General features: G+C 36.2%; 1 protein-coding gene across 5 annotated transcripts in view; it reads left to right on the forward strand.

Annotated features, from left to right (window-relative positions):
* The window catches only part of ptprea (protein tyrosine phosphatase receptor type Ea), an 89,336-nt gene that overhangs the window by 41,079 nt on the left and 21,190 nt on the right, over positions 1–27,067 (forward strand). For all 5 annotated transcript variants that reach the window (XM_051914585.1, XM_051914589.1, XM_051914590.1 and 2 more), the window contains exons 2-3: positions 6,820–7,077; positions 24,862–24,939. In XM_051914585.1, the coding sequence (XP_051770545.1) occupies positions 24,867–24,939 (73 nt within the window). In that variant the 5' untranslated portion in view covers positions 6,820–7,077; positions 24,862–24,866. The remainder of the gene's footprint in view (positions 1–6,819; positions 7,078–24,861; positions 24,940–27,067) is intronic.

A 27,067-nucleotide genomic window follows, 5' to 3' on the forward strand; every position in this document is an offset into this window, starting at 1 on the left:
ACTGAATTATAACCTTTCACAACATTATAACTGAATTATAATGTTGTGAAATGCATCTTATCATGAGGAAATTGGCCTTTGTTTTTCTAGGTTTGTGAGAAAACTTTGAAGTGAACTTCTTTTCTTTGTTAGTTGATTTAAGGCAAAAGCTAACTTATCTGGTAAATAATTGTAGCATTAATCACCCAAATAGTTGATTTAATTGTTCTAATAATCATTACATTAGTCGATTATTAAGAATAGCTAGTTGAGTTCTGCAAGCGTTGATAAGACAAGGTTAGTAAGTGATTTTATCATACTAGTCTCAACATGCGGGGCCGTTTCCACTGGGAACAACCAGAAATAGTTGAATTAAAAACTGTTTGTATCATTCATATAAATTGGTCTTCAGCTCTTGTGAATGTGGGTGAGTCACATAAGGAGCGGCTATTGATAAATCCATCCTGAATCACCGTTAAACCCAAATGCGCAGGTCACGAACACGTGCACATTACATGACTAAACTTTCATTGAAAGAGGCTTTGTAGAGTATTTACAGGACCGTTGCAGTAATCCTGGAAAATTCTAGCCGAGTTTTGCTCAGATATATTGCATGCTAATGGAGGTTTTAAGTATAAACCCTGATTTCCAGTGCTAGAAGACTGTCTGCTGGCAGAACAAACGCTGCTAATTAGTGAGATTTTTGCCCGGGGACGCACACAGCGCTTTTACAGCACACAGATCCAGAGATATGGACGTGAAACTGCCTTTCTTCATGTATTTTTCTGCTTTTTCTGAAAAACAGCAGTTGTTCGTCTTTGATTCAGGGATGTTTGGTATCTCAGGAGAGGCTAAAGGTGATTGGATGAGACGGGACACACAGAGCAGTGTGGGTCTCAGCAGTGTTATGCATTCATTAAATAGCTGCACAAATGGCCTTTGCACGTTTAATAGCTGTTCAAATCTTTCTTTTCTGACTGTATAATATCTTAGTAGTGCTTGCTAAGGCAGTAATCACTATTATTATTGCTCACACTTTGCATTGGGGATTTGAACAAACCCGATCCATCAACTCTGGTGCGTAACTCATGAGTTTTGTTGAATTGCGGCGTGCTATTATTGTTCAAAGCTTTCCTACTTCTGATGTTTGGAGGATATTCACACGGCTCTTTTTATTAATGCTATTTTATTTTATTTTATTTTATTTTATCTTATTTTATTTTATTTTATTTACTTTTTTTTTAAATTTAATTTAATTTTATTTTATTGTTTGTTTTATATATAAAATATAAAATATATAAAATAAAAAACAAAATAATGTATAAAATATATAAAATATTATATATTTTACATATTTCTTTATTTTTTATTTTATTGTTTGTTTTATATATAAAATATATAAAATAAAACAAAACAAAATAAAATAAAAAATATATAAAATATATATATTTTATATATTTTTTGTTTTACTTTGTTTTTTTATTTTATATATTTTATATATATATATATATTTATATATAAGCATATAGATTTGGAGTCTTTTTTGTCATTTTTAAAGCTTGTCAGCTATTTTTTTTTTTTTTTTTTTTCAACGTCTCATTTTGGAAAAATATCTCTGAAATTAAAAATGAAGAAATGCAGCATCTATTTTTGCTGAGCTACTTGAATTTAATTCCCCTCTGCAAAAATTGAGCTGTAAAGTTGCCCTTTTGATGAGGGACCACTTTTCTAGGCTGATCAACTTCTGGTTTCACTTTCACATTGTTTTTAGAACATGAAAATCTATAGTTCTTCTTCATTATCCTATTTGCTATATGTGACATTTAGTGGATTATGCAGGATTTATTCCATAAAACGGATGTGAATGAAGCTGGCAACTTGCATCTGCCTTTCCAGACGATCAGCTCCGTTCATTCAGTATGCTGTGGTGTGTTCAACACTCAGGATGTAAGACCTATTTTGCTGTCATATCCAGGGAGCGAAAGCCTGTTATCATGCAACTGAAGCTGAAATCAGTCCCGCAGAACTCTGCACGAGAGACGCTCACTGTGGAGAGCATCAGATGTGACCCGCAGGAGGAGATCAGGGATTATTCTCTACTCATCAAGGGAGTTCACGGGCAGAGCATCGCCCGTCTGAGATATGCTCCTTTCATCTGCTCTTTAAAGGTTACACAGAAAATTTTCTGCTCACCAGGGACAACAGAAGCACACAGAGAGGCACAGAGACGAGTGTTTATTGATGTTACGCCTCATACATTTCCATTGAGTTTTTTTTGGAAGCATTATATTAGTGTTGCCCTTGAGTCATTATATGAAAGAAAAGATGGTGATGACGGTTAATATTTGGTTATTTTGAGAGTGGTCATTGGCCAACAACTGCTCCCACTTACCTGATTAACAAGTTGTAGATAGGGCTGGGTGGTATGACGATATATATCATTACCACGGTATAAATTGTCTGTTGTTAGAGATTTTGCTATATTGTGTATATTGCAGTATGTAAATATGAATAGTTCAGATGCAAAAGCCGCTAACGCCACCTCCATCAAAAATGAGATAATGATATTGAGCAAACGCTCTCCGCTCATAGTATACGTTTATCAAATACTTTCGCTTCAAATCCGCTAAATCCCAGCGTCAGCCCATTCAGAAATACCAGTTTTTTGGCAGAAACCACTAAACGCCACTTCCCTTTGTCAGCAGTCCACAGAAGAACCAATCGGAAGACGCAAATCGAATTATATGATTTCAAGATGAATGACGGTGTGTGTATGAGCTGGCTTTCAATTGCCGAGCTGCAAGTTTTTATCATGTTTTGTCCATCATTACAGTGGCAATGACAGGATTTTGTGAGTAGCAAGTAAACACAATAGCTGGTTATGACTCAAGTGAAAGTTGGGTGTAAACCAGATGTCTATCAGTGTAATGGATCTGTGGTCTTAAAGTGACAGCAGCCTAATAAACCTGCATTGCTCTCTGGAATACTTGATTCTGATTGGTTAGTCGTGTCATTCTGCAGTCAAATATTTGTATATAATAAATCTAAACTGTATAATTGGCCGTTGTCCAATGACAACGACAATATCACAACGACAATATCACATATTTTAGTAATCATCATAAATTAAAAGCTCAAAACACTTCACACACTACACTAATTCATCCTGTGAAAACAGTTTTTAAACCGGATGTGTATCAGTATAATGGATCTGTGTTCTTAAAGTGACAGCAGCCTAATAAACCTGCTGCTCTGTGTCATTAATGAGAATTAAACAAAAGAGAAAATAACTTACTGCTCTTGACTGAATAGCTTTTTTTCCCACTTTAATAAGAATAAATTTATATTTAATTCATACAGTGAAGACTATGCAATTTTATTTTTACATTTGATTATTAAATTTCTAATTCTAACTACATTTTAAAGGGTTAAATGAAAATTCTGTTATTAATTACTCACCCTCATGTCGTTCCACACCCGTAAGACCTTTGTTCATCTTCAGAACACAAATTAAGATATTTTTGATAAAATCCGATGGCACAATGAGGCCTCTATTGCCAGCAAGATAATTAACACTTTCAATGCCCAGAAAGCTACTAAAGACATATTTAAAACAGTTCATGTGACTACAGTGGTTCAACCTTAATGTTATAAAGTGACGAGAATACTTTTTGTGCGCCAAAAAAACAAAATAACGACTTTTATATGTAGTGATGGGCGATTTCAAAAAAATCAAAATTGGTTCAGAGCACATATCAAACTGCCAAAGTCACATAAACTATTGAAATTTCGAAACACTTATGACGTAACGAAGCCTCGTTTACTGAAATTACGTGACTTTGGAGCTCAGAACCACTTATTATGTTTAGTGTGTGTGTATAAAAATAAAAGCTTCAAGTGTTTTTATGATCAAATATTGATTTATTATGATTTTACTATGGAAAACATGATTACCATGGTCATTTTTGGCAAATTGTGAAATATAAAATGCATGATCTATTATCTTATCATGGTAAAGTTGGCATGGAATAGAAATTGCTATTGTTTTGTGTTCCCTACTGTGATGTAGCCTATATCCGAGTGAAGTGGCTTCTTGAACTAGAAAACATATAGGGTGGGACTTGAGTTTGTTGTCCTGACCTTGTGCTGGTGCTCTCGTCATCAGAGAAGAGATGTCTTTGGGAGGGCGTGGAGACGCTAATGTTTTTGATGAAAGATCATGAGAAGATTACGAGAATTGTCACTTTTGATTTCATGGTAAATTTAAAGGATTAGTTTACTTTCAATTGAAAATGACCCCAAGCTTTACTCACCCTCAAGTCATGTATATGACTTTCTTCTTTCTGATGAACACAATCTGAGAAAAATTAATAAATATCCTGACACATGAGCCTTATAATGGCAGTGAGCGGGATCAACAAGTATGAGCTGAAGAAAGTGCTTCCATCCACATCCATCCATCATAAACGTACTCCACACGGCTCCGGGGGGAGCAATGCGTTTGTGTAAAAAAATATCCACATTTAACAAGTTATGAAGTAAAATATCTAGCTTCCATCAGACCGCCTTCCATATTCAATATACGAAAAAAAAAAACAGAACTGCCATCGCATCAGTTAAGCTTTTTGAACTGCGAGAGTTTTACACTTTCTTAGTAAGTAGAATATGGAGGCTAGATATTTTAATTCATAGCTTGTTAAACATGGATATTTTTTTTTACACACATGCATCGTTTCGCTTCATAAGACCTTTATTAACCCCCCGGAGCCGTGTGGAGTACGTTTATGATTGATGGATGTGGATGGAAACACTTTCTTCAGCTCATACTCGTTGATTCCGCTCACTGCCATTATAAAGCTCGGAAGCGTCAGGATATTTATTAATATAACTCCGATTGTGTTCATCAGAAAGAAGAAAGTCATATACTAGGATGGTTTGAGGTTGAGTATAGCTTGGGCTAATTTTCTTTTGAAATTGAACTAATCCTATTAAGGCATTCTAATGAGATGTGGCCATTTTACATCTCAATTCCATGCATGTGTGAACAAAAAACGTCGTAACCCCACTCCGTCCGGTTGCTAGACTAGATGTTCACCATAGCAACAGCTTGGAATGCACAAGCATGAAGATTCTCTACCCTTGCAGCTTTTCCCAGGTAGATAAATTGTACTTTGTCACCCCTGTCTGTTCCTCCTCCTCCTCCTCATCGTGTCTATCAAGTGTCTTTCCTTTTTTCACTCTTTATCTAAATCCTCCTCCCACTCCATTCGATCTCTCCCTCTCATTTAAATTCATGTGTGGCATCCTCTGGAGGGGCTGCTGGGATTATATTACACACAGAAGCCATCTCTGCGGTCAGGCTCCAGGGCGTTGCGATGTGTGGCGATGCCGAGAGCTGTTTAAATTTTAAAAACGCCATCTGAATCTGATGGACTGACGGCTGCTGAATTGGATTCAAATGCTGGATGGTGGCTGTGTTGGTGAAATATCAGGAGCTGTTAAATGTATTCACTCCCATTACAAACAGCAACAATGAGCTCTATAGTAACGAGGCATGAAGTCGATTTCCTGTGTAATTTGTGTGTTTGAAATGGTTGTGTTTAACAGGACTCGTTCTGAGGGAGCCATTAAGAGGAAATGACATTAGTGCTCAAACTTGAACAAACCCGTATTAAGCGCGTAACTCATCCCTCATCATTTGTGCGACAGACATGAATGATACCTCAAATCCTAAGTATATTTGTTGAGAAGAAGTGTGCTTGGCTGTTGGACGATATAATAGGGTGAAAAGTAGACTTCTGTTGAGATCAGATTATCGTAGAAACTTGCTGTCAGAAGTTAATGAGACAAAGTGTTACATATCTTGGCTGAATACAGGGCGTAACTTGAATCAGATTAGCAAATGGATTGAAATTATGTAATAATAATAATAATGCTGTGCCAGGCCACATACATGTGGAAAATCAGATCTTTAGACCCTCTGTTATCCTCATTATTCACATTGTGTTAAGATTATTATTATTATTACATGGCTCTCTGGAATACTTTGGTTGATTCTGATTTGTATATAATAACTCTAAACTGTATAATTGGCCATTGTCCCTGGCAACCAATTTCCAATATAGCTGTGCTAGTTTAATGCTTCTCATATCACTTTGTGGTCCATGTATGTAGCCATATACAGTGCATTAGCGCCTGTCCTCTTATCAGTGGCACTGGTTCCGGATGTATTTTTTTCATTAATTTTTCCCATAGGGATTTTAAAATAGTTTTTGTTAAAGAGTTATAAGCCATGAACCAAGACAAGCAGCTACTATGTGAATCACAACACTACAATTTATTGCAAAATATGCATATATACAAACACTTTAGTATTTTGAGAGCATAGAGAGATTGACTCGATTACATAATTTGCAGTGCTTTATGGGAGTGGGCGGAGCTAAAGAGCTAGTTTGAAGCGTGTTGCTTTTTTCGACTCTCTGATTGGTTGGATGTCATTTTCTGTGCAGCATCATGGGTAATGTAGTTTTTCACCAGGAATTTCACTGTTAAACATGATTATTTTAAAAAATAAGTTGAAATAATGCAGGCTGACGGCTTCAGCAGAAGCAAAAACCATGGATTAACAACCTGGTAGCTCACTGTAGGGCTGTCTTTAAAGGTTTATAAGTTATCGTTAAAGATCAAATGGAGTGAAATGAATGGAGTTTTTATTTCCTGAACCTGACTGTTGCACTCTTTAACAACCTGTCAAGGTTTATTTTGTGATAATGACTGGCTTACATAATTACCTGAATAAACATCTAACCTGAGTCTCTATCTCTCTTGTTCTCCCTCCAGGTATCATTGTGCTGCTGCATTGAACTCCTGGATTTCTGCTGCACCTGTTCATTCTGTGGATTTGTGGAGTAGATAGATAGATAGATAGATAGATCTAGCAAATTTTAGAAGAGATCTGAGAGAGAGAGAGAGAGAGAGAGAGAGAGAGTATGAGGCAAAGTTTTAAGTCTGAAGGAGCGATGTGACGGTTGGATTCCTCCTACAGCTCGCCGGCTACAATGGACTTCCAAATAATACACTGAAACATCACTGCTCAAGGTAGGGTCAAAACATTTCCTCAGTAAAAATGGCTGAAATTGCTTTTCTTTTGTTGTTGCTGTTGCGTGTTATTTTTTCTTTGAAGTCCAAGGTTTGTCAAGGTGTCTTGCGCCAGACTCAGGCTTATGTCCTGTATCATACATCGCGTCACAGGTTACTCTTGTGGTGCAAGTCGACTTGCGTAGTATGTGTACGGAATCTATTATATAATACTATATATAATACTATATTATAGTTAATAAAGTTTTAAATATGGATATTTTTTGTACAAAAACCCATCGCTTTGCTTTAAAAGGCCTTTATTAGCCGCCTGGAGCCATATGCATTATTTTTTATAATGAATGGATGAATTTTTTGGGGCTTCAAAATCTAGCCCCCCTTCACTACCACTATAAAGCTTGGAAGAGCCAGGATATTTTTTTTAAATATCTCCGATTGTGTTCATCTGAAAGAAGATAGTCAAATACACCTAGGATAACTTGAGGGTGAAAAAATCATGGGATAATTTTCCCTTTAAATAACCATTTTCCAACCTCTCCTCATTTAGTATTAAAAACAAACAGTTTTTGCTGCTGTACCTTTAAGACTCATCCAGAGAGGGCAGAGATGTTCAATACAGAATAGACGTTATGTAAATATGGTCGATCATATGTTAATGAGCTCATGGTTGTGATGTCAGTATGCAATAATTTCTGAGTAAGCGGTTTTTGCAGTTTCTGGATGGACTGAGGAGGGATTTTTGAGTTGTGAATGTTATGTGTAATTCATCAAACTCTCATTTCAAATGAACAAGAAAAATGGCCACATTAAGGGAATATCCTGCATTTAATTCAGAAGTAATTTTTTTTTGTGTAATAATGAAAAAAGTGCTCCGATGAGCTTAAATATACTCACCTTAATCTTTTTTTTATGTTCACGCAAACACTGTAATGTTTTTGAGATCCAGTTTCATTCATATAATCCAAGCGTAGAATGTCTGGCCTGGGGTTCATTTTTATTTCATCTTTCACACATTTCTTGATTGTTCATCATATTGCGTGTGGTTATAAAAGCTGCGTGTTCAGCACAGTCACACTCTCTGATCTTCTCAGCGTCTGCAGGAGTATTCAAAGGATTTTTCTTGTTTTTTTTTTTGTTTTCTCATTGTTCCTGTTATTGCTGCTTCGCTGGCACAGCGTCTCTCATTATCAGAGCTGTTACCAAACGCTCCACAGAGACCTGAAAACATGGAGATATTCCAGCGGGTTGTGTGCAAACACGTCTGTGGAGTGTGTGTTTGTGAGTCTGTGCATGTGTGTAGTGTCCAGGACTTGTTTAAGGAATGTGTGTAGTGTATCTTATCCAAAGGTTAAGAAGTGTGTGTCAGACCCGAGCAGGAAACCTGGCTGCACAGGAAAGGAAATAACCGGCAGATGGAGGACAGCATGTGCTTACACTGCGCGCACACACACACACACACACACACACACACACACACACACACACACACACACACACACACACACACACTTACAGTTGTGTCTGGTTCAATATCCTTGTAGGGACTCTCCATAGATGTAATGGTTTTTATACTGTACAAACTGTATATTCTATCCCCCTACCCCTAAACCTACCCATCACAGAAAACTTTCTGCATTTTTACATTTTCAAAAAACATCATTTAGCATGTTTATTAATCCATTTCCCCCATGGGGACTGCTGGCTGGTCCCCACAATGTAGGTGATTTCAGGTTTTACTATCCTTGTGTACATAAGTTTAAATTACAGTTAATTGGCCAAATAAAAGCACATTAAAAACATTGTGAATATTTACAATGTTGCTTGATTTTATATTGTCAGCAAAATCATTGCAAATCACCCACACATTCATGAACTCTCATAAACACATATACACTCACAAATGCTCATTAGAATCCCTGTTTATGTGGCCCGGTCTGTCCACTCTAAATGCCAAGCGGAAGGGTCTGAAGTGGCGTTCATTTATCAGACTGGATGTTGTCATTCTGATTGTTCTCATTCATCGCACTGTGACATTTACAAGAGCTTTGCTGCTCTCTTCTCTCACAGCTTTTCTAAAAATGAAAATTCATTCTCTCCATCATGTCGTTCCAAACCTGAATTAATTTCTTTCCTCTGTGGAACATGAAAGGAGTATGGAAGCTTGCTTCCATAACTAAATAAAATAATAAATAAGGTAATTGCAACTTTTTATCTCACAATTGCAAGTTTGCATCTCACAATTCTGACCTCTTTGTTTTTTTGTTTTTTTTTCAGAATTGCGAGATTTAAACTCGTAATTGTGAGTTATAAAGTCAGAATTGCATGATATAAAGTCAGAATTGTGATAAAAAAACAGAATGGTGTGATATAAAGTCAGAATTGTGAGAATTGTGAATTTGTTTATATCACGCAATTCTGGCTTTATAACATGCAATTGTGAGCTATGAAGTCAGAATTGTAAAATATAAACTCGCTATTCTGAGAAAAAACATCAGTCTTTTTTCCCCTCACAATTGGACATTATATCACGCAATTGTGAGTTTATATCTCAAAATTCTGAGAAAAAAACCTTTTTTCTCACAATTGTGACTTTATATCACGCAATTCTGACTTTATATCACAATTCTGACTTTATATCATGCAATTCTGACTTTATAACTTGTAATTATGAGTTTATATCACACGATTGTGACTTTTTTCTCACAATTGTGACTTTATATCACGCAATTGTGACTTTATATCACAATTCTGACTTTATATCATGCAATTCTGACTTTATAACTCGTAATTATGAGTTTATATCACAGAATTCTGATTTTTTTCTCACAATTGTGAGTTTATATCTCGCAATTCTGAGAAAAAAAAGTCAGAATAGTGAGAAGTTGCAATTACTGTTTTTATTTTTTATTTCATGGTGGAAACAAGCTTCCATGGGGACCAAAAATGACTAAAAAGCACCATAAAAGTAGTCAGTATGACTGGTGTGCTCTCTTTCAAGGGTTATGAAGTCAAATGATAGCTTTATGTGAAAAAAAAATATAGATTGTTATTAACTGCTCTTTTCTTTTGAGTCTATGTACACTCATACACTACCTTTTAAAAGTTTGAGGTTTTTCAAGATTTTTTTTTTTTAAAGAAGTCTCTTATACTCAAGGCTGCACTTATTTGATAAAAAAATACAGTAAAAACAGCAATATTGTGAAATATTTTTTACAGTTTAAAATAACTGTTTTCTATTTGAATATATTTTAAAATGTAATCTATTCCTGTGATCAAAGCTGAATTGTCAGCATCATTACTCCAGTCTTCAGTGTCACATGATCCTTCAGAAATCATTCTAAAATGCTTTGATTTGCTGCTCAAGAAACATTTCTTATTATTATCAATGTTTAAAATGGTTAATATTTATTGCTTAATATTTGTATGAAAACTGTGGATTATTTGATGAATAGAAAGCTCAAAAGAACATTTATTTCTGTAGTATTATTCTAAATGTCTTTATATAAATATCAATTTAATGCATCCTTGCTGAATAAATGTACAGTGCACAGGGTTTGATGTCAGTCATGACTGAATGTCATTGCTCATTCAAAGCTTTCATTTCGCTTTTGAAAGGCTTAGAATATAGTACACGAGAAGCATGGACTACATTTGTAATACTTTTATGATGCTTTTTATCAGCAGCTTAAACATTCTGGGAATAGGCCTATCCCACATAAGAAAGTTTGGAATGTGGATGAACTGTTCCATTAGCCTGATGATTCCAGCCAGACGGCGTTTCAGCATCTTTAACGATGGTAAAACACAAGAGACGTCTCTCCCCCTCTGTCTGCTCAGTTTCTCATTTCTCTCTACGATCGTTTGAGTCTTTTCATTTCCTGCGCTGTCTCGGCTCAGGACCAATCAAAGCTGGGATTGCCCTCCCCTGGTTTCCTGCATGGATTTCATGTCTCATTAATAAAATGCTCGCACACACACATACAAACATACGCACACACTCTTTGTCTCTCACAATGTGATTCATCAGAGCGTGTTGTAATGTCACGGCTCCTCCTGGTTTACAACTCTGTCCTGTATAGCATCCACAATGGAGATTGACATTCTTCTAAACCAGTCAGTCTTGGGTGGGTGGAGCTTATGGTGAGAACTGGAATCTGATTGGCTATTTATTTCACTGCAATATCTGTCCAGTCAAATGTGGCTTTAAAGGTAAAGTGTGCAGTTTTATGTTTATATTTCTTCTATCCCAGATTAATTTGTTGAGACAAGCCATGTGTAGGTTGATTTCCCTGTGGTATTCAGTGGTATGTTTATATTTTTTTCAATCCCATTTGGTGATGATAATGGTGCGGAAATGAAACATTTCACCTTTAATAAACCAAAGGCATGAGTTTTACTAGTTTTATCTTTAGTTTGATAACAACACTGTTACATTACAATCAATTTCAGATGGATACAATCAAGTCCTGGCCTACATTTTTCATTCTCGTTCAGTATCCTGTTTCATTTAGAAGTAAAATGGGTTGCAAATGCAGCTTCATGTTCACTTTAAACTCAAAGAGTATTGCGATTCAGTCTCAGATTGTGTCACATGTTGTCGGAACTGTGGGTATTTGGAAGGTGCAGGAGTTTCAGGCATGTTCACCTCTTTATTTCCTCTGATCTGTCAGACTGGCACTGTGTTGACAGTGGCCACGCCCCCTCTGTATGATGCCACCCCTCATGTGACCTGGCCTGCAGGGAAAGAGAGAGACACTCAGCTTGAAGGGGCTCAGATCACTGGCCTCTTGTTGTGAGTGTGTGTTTGTGCGGGGATTGTTTATGTTTGTGTGTGTGCGATCAGGACAATAGCGCTCAGTGTAAATCCAGTGCGGCCCAGATTTTTATAGTTCTTTCTCACAAACCAATCCGGGCGAAAAACAGCCTTATGCAACCTTAATCAACAACATGGCACTGGCAATCTGCTCCCACACAGCACGGCATGCTGCTAGTCTGTCAGGTTGAGAGCTGGGCATCTGGAAACAGTCTCTGAGGAATTCTGCTCACACGCTGTGATATAGAAGGGTGAGAATGATCTGACTGAACCTGCTGTGTTATGTCAAAATAAAAGCTTAAGCGTACTCTGAAAAGTCGGTTGGGATATTACATGGAATAAACGATTTATTTTAAAAATGATAGTAATAATTAAAGGACATAAAGCATCATAAAATAAAGTGAATGTAGTTCAAATGACTTGTGCTCTATGTTCCAAGTCTTCTGAAGCAATACAGTAGGCCAGTGATATCATTTTGCAATTTGCTTGCACTGATGTTGTGTGTTGTATTCTGTAGTCACGCTACGTAATTAATATTCATGAGCCAACATTCACCTTGGTACAAATTGATTTTCTGTGTAAATGTGCAATATAGATGTTTTAAATAGTTTTGACCTTAAGGTTCATTTTTATAATATATTTCATTAAGAATACATTCAGGATGTCAAAACTGAAAGTTCACCCGCTGCCTTAAAAATGTGAGTAAAACTAAACATAATTTAACTCAAGTTGAAGATAACCTTTGTTTCAACTCACAAATAGTCAAGACAAATGATTACTTTAAGCTTAACCCTTAAATGCATACCTCGGGTCTTTATCGACTTGGGACGTCATTCACATACACTTCAAAGTTAGACATCAACCTTCTTAGTATTCCTCAATTAATTCATTACAAAGAATATAACAAGAAAAAAATCATGAAATTATAAAAGAATGCCTATTTTCCTATTCATTTTTTGTAAAAATGGTGTGTATCAGTGTACGTATGTTTTTTTTTCTGCACAACAATAATTGAATCTTTGATGTTGGAATAAGCACAATTCACCTTTATTCCACAAGGTGGCAATGTCTGATAGACAATGATGAAGTGACGTTTCATTTTGACGGAAAACAAAAGAATAGGCAAAACATGAAATGGCTCAAGCAATTTACTGCAGAGCAAGTACTGAATGCAATCAAATATGAGTGTCACTGTCACTTGATGGAGGATCTGGTGAAGCTATCAGCGATCAAAATATTGATTTTGAAGATGTTGAAAATGATAGTTTTGAGAATATGTTTGAGATCGCGAATGGGCTCATATTCGCGACCTCAAACATATTCTCAAAACTATCATTTGCTGAATGTACTGGGAAATGAGCTCTGACTAGGACAGTGATGATGGCATAAAACATCTGCTCAAAATGAACCCTTCCAAGCTCCAAAAGGTAACAAAATATGCTTTATTTTATTCTTCTGTAATGGTTATTCTAATATTAGGGGAGTTTTATATTATCGCGACAGGTAGAGATGTTAGATATAAATCCGGGTCACTAAAGACCTGAATATGTAAGAATGATTGGCGAAACATTCATGCATTTAAGGGTTAATTTTTAAAAACTTATAAACTTGTGTTCAAAAATTAAACTTAAAGTAATCATTTGTCTTGACTATTTGTGAGTTGAAACAAAGGTTATCTTCAAGTTGAGTTAACTTATGTTTAGTTGAGTTCACTCACATTTGTAAGGCAGCAGGTGAACTTTCATTTCTAAGTTTAACCAGCTGGAAATGTTTTACGATATATATATATATATATATATATATAATATAATTTTTTACAGTACATGTAAAGTTATGGAACAGTTTTCTCACCTGTAGGTTCTTGAGCAATTTTATTTCAGCCAAATATCAATCTCTTAATAACGTTAAGTTCTTCAGTGCAGGTTTTACATAAAATGTGCATCACTCAACTAAAGAATAAACCCTAGAATTAATCTGCTAATGTTGATCTGTTCAGGATTAATTTGTGTTTGGGGAACTAGCCTTTCGTTTCATGTGAAATCACAGGTTGCCTTGGCTGTGAAGATCAGCTGTTGAATTTTATTATGTAAAAGCTCAGCTGGCACGGCCTGTGATGTACTGTGTGTCGCACATCTGCCAACACACACTCATTTTCAAAGAAATCTGTGATAAAGTTTACCAGATGTACATTTTAAAACTGTAGTTGGGTGTTTAACAGGGTGTCTGTTTGAAATTTACTTGTGGTCATGGAACCACAAGTTAAATATTGTTTCATTTTATTGGCCTGGGCAGGTGTTGGACCACTTTTAGTAAACAGTGAGGTGTTTTACTGGAAAATAAAGTGTTCTGGAAAACATAACAAGCGGACAGAAAAATATATATGTTCGGTGTATACTTTTATCATTTTCATGTGAAGGGCTTTGTGTGATTCATAAGCAAATGTTTTGTTTTGTTCTTATGAGCATATCAGTGTTGTTTTAGTATTTATTCATATTTTGAAATAGCTTAGTTTTTGTTTTTTACATTTCTATTTAGCTTTAAATTTGACATGAAACAGAAGTTGTGATAGTCTTTTCTTCTCTATTGTGATGTATATCTGAGTGAAATGGCTTTTCCAATAAGAACAAATGTAGGGCGGGGCTTGATTTTGTCCATCGGGAATTGTTTGGATGGTTGTGGTTTGCTATTGGTGGATCTCATGTGAGTGACAGGTTGCCCCGCCCTCGTCATCAGAGAAGAGAAGAGAAGAGAAGAGAAGAGATGAGCTGCAAGAGGGAAAGGAAGTGATTCTGATTAAAGATTACAAGGACACATTCATTTAAAAAAATGATGTGCATGGATAAATCATTTATAATAAATACTGTAATATTCGATAAAAAAAACAAGAATTGTCTAATTTGATTTCATGGTGCCTTTAATATATTTTTATTTCAGTTTTAATTTTAGAAATTTTAGTACTTAAAGGGTTAGTTCACCCAAAAAATTTGTCATTAATTACTCACCCTCATGTCATTCCACACCCGTAAGACCTTCGTTCATCTTCGGAACACAAATTAGAATATTTTTGATGAAATCCGAGAGGTATATTCTCATCCATAGACAGCAATTTAATCACCACTTTCAAGGTCCAGAAAGGTACTAAAGACATCGTTAAAACAGTCGACGTGACTACAGTGGTTCAACCTTAATGTTATGAAGCGACGAGAATACTTTTTGTGTGCAAAAACACAAAAATAACTTTTTTTCAACAATCTCTTCTCTTCCCTGTCATTATCCTTACACAGGTGACGCAGTAAGCACAGTGAAGGCTTCTGTGTTTAAGTCTGAACGCCGGGTCAGTATTGGCCAAAGCTGATCACATGATCAGCACGATGCATGCGTGTGATGCTGATGCAGGAGCTGGCCAATAATGAGTCTCCGTTCTGACATGGAAGTGCTGGATGTAAACAACGTATGAGAATGACAGAAGAGAAGATATTGTTGAATAAAGTCGTTATTTTTGTTTTGTTTTTGCGCACAAAAAGTATTCTCGTCGCTTCATAATATTAGGTTTTTGGCTAAAAAAGTTCTATGAAGTTAAAAAAAAAAAAAGCAATATAGTGTTGTTGTGTGAGACGTGTCTTTGACAAATGCAATATTCTTGTTTAAAGCCATGTTACTGCATCACCAGCATTAGCTTCTCATTCAATCTGCGGATGGCTGTAGCAGAATTGATTTGCGTGTCAGTTTGTGCTTCTCCAGAGAATATTTCAGCAACTGCCAGACTGAAATGAGCGATGAGAAATGTTTCTAGACTAAAAATACACATTGTCAACCAGCACAAATGAATTTTGTGGTCAATATGTTTGGCATAGTGTCACATTATGATAAAATATACCTGTCCCAAAAATATTGGCTCTGTTTTAGCGGTCTAGGTTCTCTATATTGGTGTATTTTTTTCGTGAATGTATATGTGTGTGTTTCTCATGCAGAGCCCAAGGCCGCGATCTTTGCTTCTCAAACCACATTGCTTGTCACGTTTCCATGGCACCCTCAGAAAGATGATGAGACTGTCTGGCATTATTCAGTCCGCTGCATATCTGATGTGACCTCCCTGTGCAGGCCTGCATTAATGCAAGGTTGCTTTGCGCCGAAGGCAAACGTGTCATTATTGGAAGTTGGGTTGGACAGTTAACTTGACGGTCGAGATTAACTTTGAACGTTTAATGCGATGTTGTTGTTTGATGGTTGCTGTGGGTTTGTGTATTGGGTGAGTCATTGAGGTCTCTTCCTCTTAAATGTGTTAGTGTGTAAAAACCCACATGGCAGATGGACCATCCAGAGAAAGACAGAGATAAAGACCTCCTCTTATATTCAAAATAATAAGACGGAAGGATAAGACAGGATATTAATGAAAACTGACAGAAGGAACAAGCAACTTAAATGTGATCTAAAAGGATTATTAAAAGATAGCGAATGAATGAGAAAATGAAAAGGCCTTTGCTCTCTGTTGGTTTAACTTGTTTTAATGGCGTCCCCCAGGGTTGGCTTTGCTTTGAGGTTTCTCTGAAATAGACGATCGGCTCCCGCCAGGACAAATGTGCCTCGCTTGGTTTCCTACAGACCCGTCCGTCTGATTCACAGAGACAGCAGTATTGTAGCAAGCAGGGAAAAAATGCTCAGTAGATCCAGCAAAGTTCAAAATCAATTTAGCAGATTATTTGGCTGAAAACCGGTCTAGAACATGTCTGAGTCATATTTCATACAGAAAACAAAAGGAATCAGCAACAAATTATATTTTGGCTGAAGAAAATTAAGCCTGTGTTCAGACCAATTCAGATGTTTATATACATACACACACATATATATATATATATATATATATATTTACACACGCACACAAAATGGCCCCGTTCAAAAGTTTGTGAACCATTGATTCTTAATACTGTGTCATTACCTGGATGATCTACGACTGTTTTTTTGTTTTGTGATGGTTGTTCATGAGTCCCTTGTTTGTTCTGAACAGTTAAACTGAGCTCTGTTCTTCAGAAAAATCCTCCAGGTCCTGCAGATTCTTCCGTTTTCAAGGATTTTTTTTTGCATATTTGAACCCTTTCCAACAGTGACTGTATGATTTTGAGATCCATCTTTTCACATGGAGGACAACTGAGGGACTCAAACACAAGTATTAAAAAAGGTTCAAACATTCACTGATGCTTCAGAAGGAAACACAATGCATTAAGAGCCGGGGGGTAAAAACTTTTGAACACGATGAAGATGTCCAAATTTTTCTTATTTTGTTGAAATATTTTTTTTTTTTTTTAATTTAGTACTGCCCTTTGGAAGCAACAGAAGATACTTGCATGTTTTCCGGAAGACAAATTAAGTACAATTTACCTTGATCTTCAAATTCAAAAAGTTTTCACCTCCCGGCTCTTAATGCATCATGTTTCCTTCTGGAGCATCAGTGAATGTTTGAACCTTTTTTAATACTTGTGTTTGAGTCCCTCAGTTGTCCTCAGTGTGAAAAGACAGATCTCAAAATCATACAGTCACTGCTGGAAAGGGTTCAAATATGCAAAAAATCCTTGAAAACTGAAGAATCTGCAGGACCTGGAGAATTTTTCTGAAGAACAGAGCTCAGTTTAACTGCTCAGAGAAAAGAAGAGACAAAAGAACAACCATCACAAAACAAAAAAACAGTCGAAGATCATCCAGGTAACCACACACAGTAGTATTAAGAATCAATGGTTCACAAACCTTTGAACGGGGTTATTTTTATAAATTCAGCTTTTTTTTTTTTTTTGTCTTGTAAATTATATGTAAACATCTTTTATGTAAAATATCTTACTCAGGACAGTACTAAATAAAAAATGACATGCATTTTGTATGATCTCTCTTATTTTGATAAAATTATTTGCATTTTCATAGACTCTGCAAGTGGTTCACATACTTTTTCATGTAACTGTGTATATATATATAAATAAACACACACGTATTAACACATATTCTGTGCTCTGTAACACGTGTCAGTCGTATTTTCATGCATACGAGTTCTTCCTGTCACAGCATTGCCGATTTGAGATGAAATGAGAATGACAGAGTGTTAAAATGTGTTAATGTCATTCTGTGAAGTTCATGGTCAATTAAACTTTCCAGATACAACAGCATGAGATGATGGGGGAAGAGTGCCAAAAACATCTCAAACAGCAGCAAGCAGCATCTAAAGGGAACTTTCTGTCACCCCTGCCAGGAATGAGGCAAAAGTTTGGGCGTTTTTCTTCTGGTCAGGCTGGGTGACCTGATTGCTGCCCAGCTAAACCACCCAAAAACAGTTATGACTACTGACACTTATGATGCAGAAATTGCTGACATCAGCTTTAACTTAACTGTTGTGTTTTTTTCATTTTAAGTAAAGTACATGGATTTTTCTGATATGGCTATCTCACATGTGCTGACATGTTGAGGTTCGGTGCATGCAGGCATTGCGTGTTTGAATTCAGACATTTTGTAATCCTTCCCTCTGCACTTATTTTCAGTCGTATCTACTATAAATAGAAAAAAGCAAACTGTGAGCAGTTTTTAAGTTCAGATGCAATTCAGGTGTATTTTCCCAGGTAGCTAAAGACAGACAAGCATCAAATGATCATAAGCTGATGATGACAGAGTCGAGCGAGTTGGTAATGGTGTTTTTTCTGTAGTAAGCAGCTCCTGGAATCTGTAAAATTACTGTTTAATCAACAGTTTACACGGAGAGGGAGGGAATATACTATATTTTACTTTGTAAATACTAAAAATGCATAATTTTAAGAAGCTATGAATCTGAAACTATTTTTATTTATATATTTAATATACAAACCCGATTCCAAAAAAGTTGGGACACTGTACAAATTGTGAATAAAAAAGGAATGCAATTATTTACAAATCTCATAAACTTATATTTTATTCACAATAGAATACAGATAACATATCAAATGTTGAAAGTGAGACATTTTGAAATGTCATGCCAAATATTGGCTCATTTTGGATTTCATGAGAGCTACACATTCCAAAAAAGTTGGGACAGGTAGCAATAAGAGGCCTGGAAAAGTTAAATGTACATATAAGGAACAGCTGGAGGACCAATTTGCAACTTATTAGGTCAATTGGCAACATGATTGGGTATAAAAAGAGCCTCTCAGAGTGGCAGTGTCTCTCAGAAGTCAAGATGGGCAGAGGATCACCAATTCCCCCAATGCTGCGGCGAAAAATAGTGGAGCAATATCAGAAAGGAGTTTCTCAGAGAAAAATTGCAAAGAGTTTGAAGTTATCATCATCTACAGTGCATAATATCATCCAAAGAATCAGAGAATCTGGAACAATCTCTGTGCGTAAGGGTCAAGGCCGGAAAACCATACTGAATGCCCATGATCTTCGGACCCTTAGACGGCACTGCATCACATACAGGAATGCTACTGTAATGGAAATCACAGCATGGGCTCAGGAATACTTCCAGAAAACATTGTCGGTGAACACAATCCACCGTGCCATTCGCCGTTGCCGGCTAAAACTCTATAGGTCAAAAAAGAAGCCATATCTAAACATGATCCACAAGCGCAGGCGTTTTCTCTGGGCCAAGGCTCATTTGAAATGGACTGTGGCAAAGTGGAAAACTGTTCTGTGGTCAGACGAATCAAAATTTGAAGTTCTTTTTGGAAAACTGGGACACCATGTCATCCGGACTAAAGAGGACAAGGACAACCCAAGTTGTTATCAGCGGTCCGTTCAGAAGCCTGCATCTCTGATGGTATGGGGTTTCATGAGTGCGTGTGGCATGGGCAGCTTACACATCTGGAAAGGCACCATCAATGCTGAAAGGTATATCCAAGTTCTAGAACACCTTATGCTCCCATCCAGATGTCGTCTCTTTCAGGGAAGACCTTGCATTTTCCAACATGACAATGCCAGACCACATACTGCATCAATTACAACATCATGGCTGCGTAGAAGGATCCGGGTACTGAAATGGCCAGCCTGCAGTCCAGATCTTTCACCCATAGAAAACATTTGGCGTATCATAAAGAGGAAGACGCGACAAAGAAGACCTAAGACAGCTGAGCAACTAGAAGCCTGTATTAGACAAGAATGGGACAACATTCCTATTCCTAAACTTGAGCAACTTGTCTCCTCAGTCTCCAGACGTTTGCAGACTGTTATAAAAAGAAGAGGGGATGCCACACAGTGGTAAACATGGCCTTGTCCCAACTTTTTTGAGATGTGTTGATGCCATGAAATTTAAAATCAACTTATTTTTCCCTTAAAATGATACATTTTCTCAGTTTAAACATTTGATATGTCATCTATGTTGTATTCTGAATAAAATATTGAAATTTGAAACTTCCACATCATTGCATTCCTTTTTTATTCACAATTTGTACAGTGTCCCAACTTTTTTGGAATCGGGTTTGTAAATATGTATGTGTGTGTGTGTGTGTGTGTGTGTGTGTGTATATATATATATATATATATATATATATATATATATATTAGTGCCGTCAAATCGATTAATCACGATTAATTGAATCTAAGTTTCACACATACTTACATATTTTATGTTAGATTTGATTAATCGATTTGACAGCACTAATATAAAAGTGCAAGTACATTTAGACACTTCCTACACAAGCATACACACATGCTTTTGTTCTTCTTGCTTTTGCTGATTACATAAGGAAATGATATGTCTGTGTGAACAGAGGAGCGTTCCTCATTTATAGAGCGAGCGGTCGCTGGGCGTTTTCATGTGGGCTAAAAACCCCCACGACAGAGCGTCATTAATTCGTGGTTAGCAGCTCAGACACACAAACAGAGATAGTCTCACTTACCATTTAATACAGCGAGTGCATCCAGGGACGTTTCCGGCACATGTTGGGGACGGGTTAAGGCCTCACCCAAGGCTATCTGCAAATGTCTTTCGCATAAAAGGAGCCTGTCTGCTAGCTTTACCTCATGACCTATTTACAATAATGACTCTAAGAAGTGCCCTATATGCTGGGGGCAAAGACAGCAGACCACTCCTGACCACAGCAAACACATCACATGCTCGCTGAAGGAGGGAAGCGTGGGACACGCTCGGAGGAAGGAGACAGCCAGTGTTTCATTGTAATTAGGTAAAAGTTAGCATTAGTGTTGAGTTTGTTTAAAGACTCAGAATAAAATAAAACTTCTGTCACTGTTTACCTTATGCACAATCATATTATGCCTAAATTTATATTGATTTTAGTTAATTTATGTAGGTTAAATAGTGTGTTCTACACACTACCAATTTTTTATGTTTTTAAAGGTCTCTTATTCTCACCAAGGAGGCATTTATTTGATCAAAAATACAGTAAAAACAGTAATATTGTAAAATATTATTACAATTTAACATAACTGTTGTTGTATATTTTGATATATAGTTTATTCTTGTGATCAGAACTGAATTTTCAGCATCATTACTCCAGTCTTCAGTGTCACATGATCCTTCAGAAATCATTCTGATATGGAGATTTGCTGCTTAAGAAACATTTCTGATAATCAATGTTGAAAATATTTTAATATCTTTGTGGAAACTGTGATGCTTTTTTCATGATTCTTTGATGAATAGAAAGTTAATTTTTTTTTTTTTATAACCATTTAAAAAAAGCCTTTACTGTCACTTTTGATCAATTTAATGCATCCTTGCTGAATAAAAGTACTAATTTCTTGAGTAATGAGAGTAATGACTTACAAACAAAACTATTGTATGACTTCAGAAGTCTTAGACGATAGCACACAAATCATATAGATTAATTTTATGATAGATTTATGTTGCTTTTTCATTGTTTTGTCTCCATTCACTGCCATTGTATGGAAAGAGACACTCTGTACATTTCCTGTATTATTCCATGGAAGAAATGGTTTGGAACATCATGAGGGTGAGTAAACGATGACGGAATTTTCATTTTTGAGGTGAACTCTATCTTTAAAGAAAGGAAGCTGCCCTATTAACACACTCGAGTCTGGGAGACACAGATTTGTCAGTAAAGTGTGGCTACACAAGATTTATGTGTGTCACTGATTTGCCCCACTTACTTTAACAGTTCCCCACTGTGTCCTAGCAAAAACACAGCAGTGCGTGTGTGTGTGTGTGTGTGTGTGTGTGTGTGTGTGTGTGTGTGTGTATGAAGAGTGCTGTCTCTGTGGAAAACTTGTCCCCACTGTGCCCTTGAACAATACATCTTACCCCAGGTATCTCCACTGAGACGTACAGAAGTCCCTCTGGATAAAAAGCATATGCTAAATTGCAAGATTCTGTTAATTTGCATGCCTTCACTCGGATGCTGTCCATATGCATGCTATGGAATATATATATATTCATGCTTACCTGTGCACTCATTTTCCCAGGCTTGGCTATCGGCCCCATACCGCAGGAAACGGGGAGGGTCATTTCTTCTCATTAAAATTCCCCCATCAGTCTTTCTGCTGCTGCAGGCAGCTCTCAGGTCTTTATTAATTGCCGTGGGATACTGTATCGACTCAAATACTCTGCTGCTGTCCGGACTCCAGTATGCTCTGGGATACTATCGAAAAATGCAGCATTTGATCACGGTTTATCACAGCGGCTAATGCAGAAAGCACTTTATTTCACACCCCTGCTGATGAATGATGCGGTCTGTGAGGTTACCAGGGAGAAAGTCTGGTGTACACTGATAATGCAACACAGTTGAGAAAAAAATGTCCATGAACTTTTTTTGACAATCAGGATTTTAGGTTAAATGTGTGTGTGTGTGTGTGTGTGTGTATATATATAATATATATATATATATGCATAAAGGAAAGTGTATATTTTGGGTGCTGTAACGCCATTATTTTATTTTATTTTATTTACACTTTTTAGCTTTTTTTGCAGTTCACTTACATAGTCCTGTGGTGTGACAAATACATTTTTTATGGTGTTGTTTTGTGGCTGGTTTTAAAGGGAATTTTTCAGGAAGTCAGGCTGGGAGACCATCTTAAACCAGCTAAGACCAGCTAATATTTAATATATTATACACTACTGTTTAAAAGTTTGGGGTCGATAAGATTTTAATAATTAATAGAAATTAAATGCATAGAAATTAATAAATTGATTATTATTATTATTATTATTATTATAAATTGTATTGTTATTAATTTATAATAATTATTAATTTATTCATTTATAATAATTAATTATTAATTTATAGTAATCAATACTAGTAATTAAATCAAAAGTTGAACAAAAGTGACTATAAAGACAAAAGATTGTTACAAAGATGTTACAAGAGATTTATATTTCAAATATATGCTGTTCTTTTGAACTTTCTAGTCATCAAAGAATCCTGAAAAGAAGTGCATCATGGTTTCCACATAAAAATATGAAGCAGCACAACGGTTTTCAGCATTTACAGTAATAAATGTTTCTTGAGCAGCAAATCAGCATATTAGAATGATTTCTGAAGGATCATGTGACACTGAAGACTGGAGTAATGATGCTGAAAATTCAGCTTTGATCACAGGAATAAATGACATTTTACAACATATTTAAACTGTAAACATATTTTAAATTGTAATAATATTTCACAATATTTACTGTATTTTTGATCAAATAAATGCAGCCTTGAGAGACTTCTTTCAAAAACATTAAAAAATATTTTTTTAAATATAGTGTCTATCTTTGGCATTACCTGCACTAATGAATTATGCTAAATAAGACCAGGAATGAGTGTTGAAATCAGCATGTTAATTTTTTAAAGTACAGATACTCCATGTACTTTGCATTCAAATGTATAATCATGCAATGCAATAATTAGAAAATGGTCTGAAATAGTTTTAGATTGACACTGCTTGAATTTCACATGAACTACCCTACTTTTTGCTGATATTTTGGCAGTCTTGGAGTTTGAACACCTACAGGATTCTCTCTGGTGTTGAGTGGTTTTCATTGCAGGACCGCAGGGCTCTGTAACCGGTGTCTGTTATATATGCATTGTGCTGGTTTAGTGAATTAGCAGCAGCACCCACTTCATTTTCTCAATGGGGAGCATCAGCAGCTGTGCGTGGGTGTTTTGTGGTGTGTCTTATCTCTCTTGAGCAGCGTTGATAGCAGAACTGAGACTGAATCAATTCTCGTGGCTTTTCCCGTCCAGAAGTAGCCCACGACATCTGCCCTCCAGATAGAGAAGATATAGAGGCCGGCCTACATTCACAAGCACACACTATCACTTTCACTGGCTTGCTCTGATGATCTCCAGTCTATCGATCATCACTTTTAATTTTACTATGGGATAGGGATTTAAAATATATACCCCTAACCAAAAGATTGCATAACTTACCATGTTTGAGTAATAGGCATGAGTGAGAGCAAATCATGAGGAGAGATCTAGTTGTGTCCTCTTCTGCCACTGCTAAATGTGTCAATCACGTGATATGCAGATTAAGGGGAGCGGCAGACACTGCTGATGAGGAACAGTAAATAATCTGCTTTCCCCCCCCCCCCCCCCCCCCAAAAAAAAAAAACCGCTTTCAGGTTTAATAATGAACAGATTAAGTATCAGATGAGCCTTTTGACACCTCTAAACTCACAGATTAATTCAGATAAGGATCTCATTTTTAACCCGCTTGATATTTTGTGTAACACTACAGCATGTGCACATAAACTCCCTCACAACTAAACAAGATTAAAATAAATAATCATGTCTAGTCGAGAAAGTGAGGTTTATACGTTTGAGTCTAACTCCATGGTGCTTTAGGGTTTAAAGTGTTTGTACTGGATCTGTATTTAAAGGACATTGGTGACATCTAGTGGAAAAGTAGCGAAACATTTTTTTTTTTTTCTGTCATGATAGTGTCCTGTAATACAGTGCTGTATGTCTTTCTACTCTGTTGTTTTTTAATAGACTGTACATTTAAGTAAGGAAATTATCAGAATATTTCTAAATAATTTACTGATATGCTCTCTTCTTCGCTTCCAGACACAATGGTCCTTGTTTTTTTACTAATAACAACTCCACAACCAGACATAACCAATTCAACAACGCCCAGGGGCAATGGTAAGTGTTCATTATTTGTAGTTGATGATGATAATAATAATAATAATAATAATGATAATAAAATGAGCATTACTGTGTTTTTCTCCAAATCCTTCCCGTTCTAAATGCAGAGTAACACATTTATCATATACACAAGATACTTTGTTTAGCAATTTTACCTTAACTGAAGATAAATTCATAAATAAAGAAATAATATATTTAGTTTAGAATGTCTTATATAGCCTATATATGGTATTATTTTGCAATCAAATGATCCATCCATCCATCCATTCATTTTGGCATGTGCGAAAACTGGATCCTGTGATACAGCTGTTTTACTCATGGTGGCGTTAGATGATATCACCTTATTTTATACATAAAACATTTTAAAAATCTTTTTGAAAGATTTTTGAATCTTTTCAGTTAAACGAGTAGGCACAGTACTCACATTTTTTTTATAGACTGTATATTAAATGTAAATGTATGTTTGTTATTCTTAAAAGGTTAGTTCACCCAAAAATGAAAATTCTGTCATTAATTACTCACCCTCATGTCGTTCCACACCCGTAAGACCTTCGTTCATCTTCCGAACACAAATTAAGATATTTTTGATGAAATATGATGGCTCAGTAGGGCCTCTATTGCCAGCAAGTTCATTTACACTTTCAGATGCCCAGAAAGGTACTAAAGACATATTTAAAACAGTTCATGTGACTGCAGTGGATCTACCTTTAATATTATAAAGTGACGAGAATACTTTTTGTGCACCAAAAAAACAAAATAACAACTTTTCAACAATATCTAGTTATGGGTGATTTCAAAACACTGCTTCTAATCTTTTGTTTCGAATCAGTGATTCGGATCGCGTGTCGAACTGCTGAAATCATGTGACTTTGGTATTCTCGTCACTTTATAATATTAAGGTAGAGCCACTGTAGTCACATGAACTGTATTAAATATATTTTTAGTATCTTTTTGGGCACTGAAAATGTAAATTAACTAGCTGGCAATAGAGGCCTCACTGAGCCAAGTATCATTTTGACGTGACATAAAGTGGTGAAATGGCTGAGTTGTACTTACTTTTTAATTCGTCTTCCATCATTGCAAAAACGCCAAAACGCCATTATTGTCTTCATTCTGACCGATGAGAACGTGCACGAAAACAAGGGGCGGGATTTATCACGTGAACCAATCATATCCAATCATAACCGATCATATCCAATCAAAGCGCGATGGACTCTCATGTGACTTTCCCCATTCATTCTCAGTTACCCCCCACTAAATCCTCTGCACGCTTTAAGAGGTCTGTTTTAACTCAGTGGGGACAGAGGAGGCAAGCCTCCCGCTGTAACTTCACCTGCAGGTGTCGGTGTTGGACACTATTACTTTATAAAAATGAGTGACTTTTACACTTTTTAATGTCACATTTTGTGATATTTGTGTTGTTTTATTTTTTGTAATATCGATTATTTTCTCATCCAGTTTTTTTGAGGAGACACTGCCTCGCTTGCCTCTTTGGAGGAAACGCCCCTGATATATATATATATTGTTAACATAGTAATAACATACAGTCAGAATTTGGCTGTTTTTAAAATCAAATGTAATTTTATTTATTGAAACTATTTTAAATTTGAGACATTTTCAGACATGGAAAATTGGGATTTTTTAAATTTTTTTAGGCAACCTCTATAAAATGATGACAAAATGTAGGCGTTACTCACAAATGAACCAACCAATACTGTAACCAGCTTTTGTAGTTGTATAACTTTTACCAGCGAGATGAAATGTGAATCCTCCCTGGTCTCTGTCAGTGTTTATGCATTACATAAGCATTAGTGTGGCCGCATGGATTTGTGTTAAATCTGTGGTGGATTACGCAGACTGTGATTTGGGCTACAGTAAAATGCTGATCTCAGGATTTAGCGGGTGATTCATGTCAAACCTGCTGTTAAATGAATGAGCGATGCTTATCCCCGCAGTCAAAACAGCACCAGGCTCTCTATTAAATTACTAATAATGCCTTAGCTTGACTGGCTGCCATACCTCACTTAAACGCTCAGCGCCGAAGCAGCTAAGTGTGTCCGTTCCGGCTCCAGCGGCTCTGTTCGTGGGCCAGTTTCCTGTTCTTTTGTTCACTGTGGGTTTAACT

Source organism: Ctenopharyngodon idella, chromosome 12 (assembly GCF_019924925.1).
Source record: "Ctenopharyngodon idella isolate HZGC_01 chromosome 12, HZGC01, whole genome shotgun sequence".
Lineage (NCBI taxonomy): Eukaryota > Metazoa > Chordata > Actinopteri > Cypriniformes > Xenocyprididae > Ctenopharyngodon > Ctenopharyngodon idella.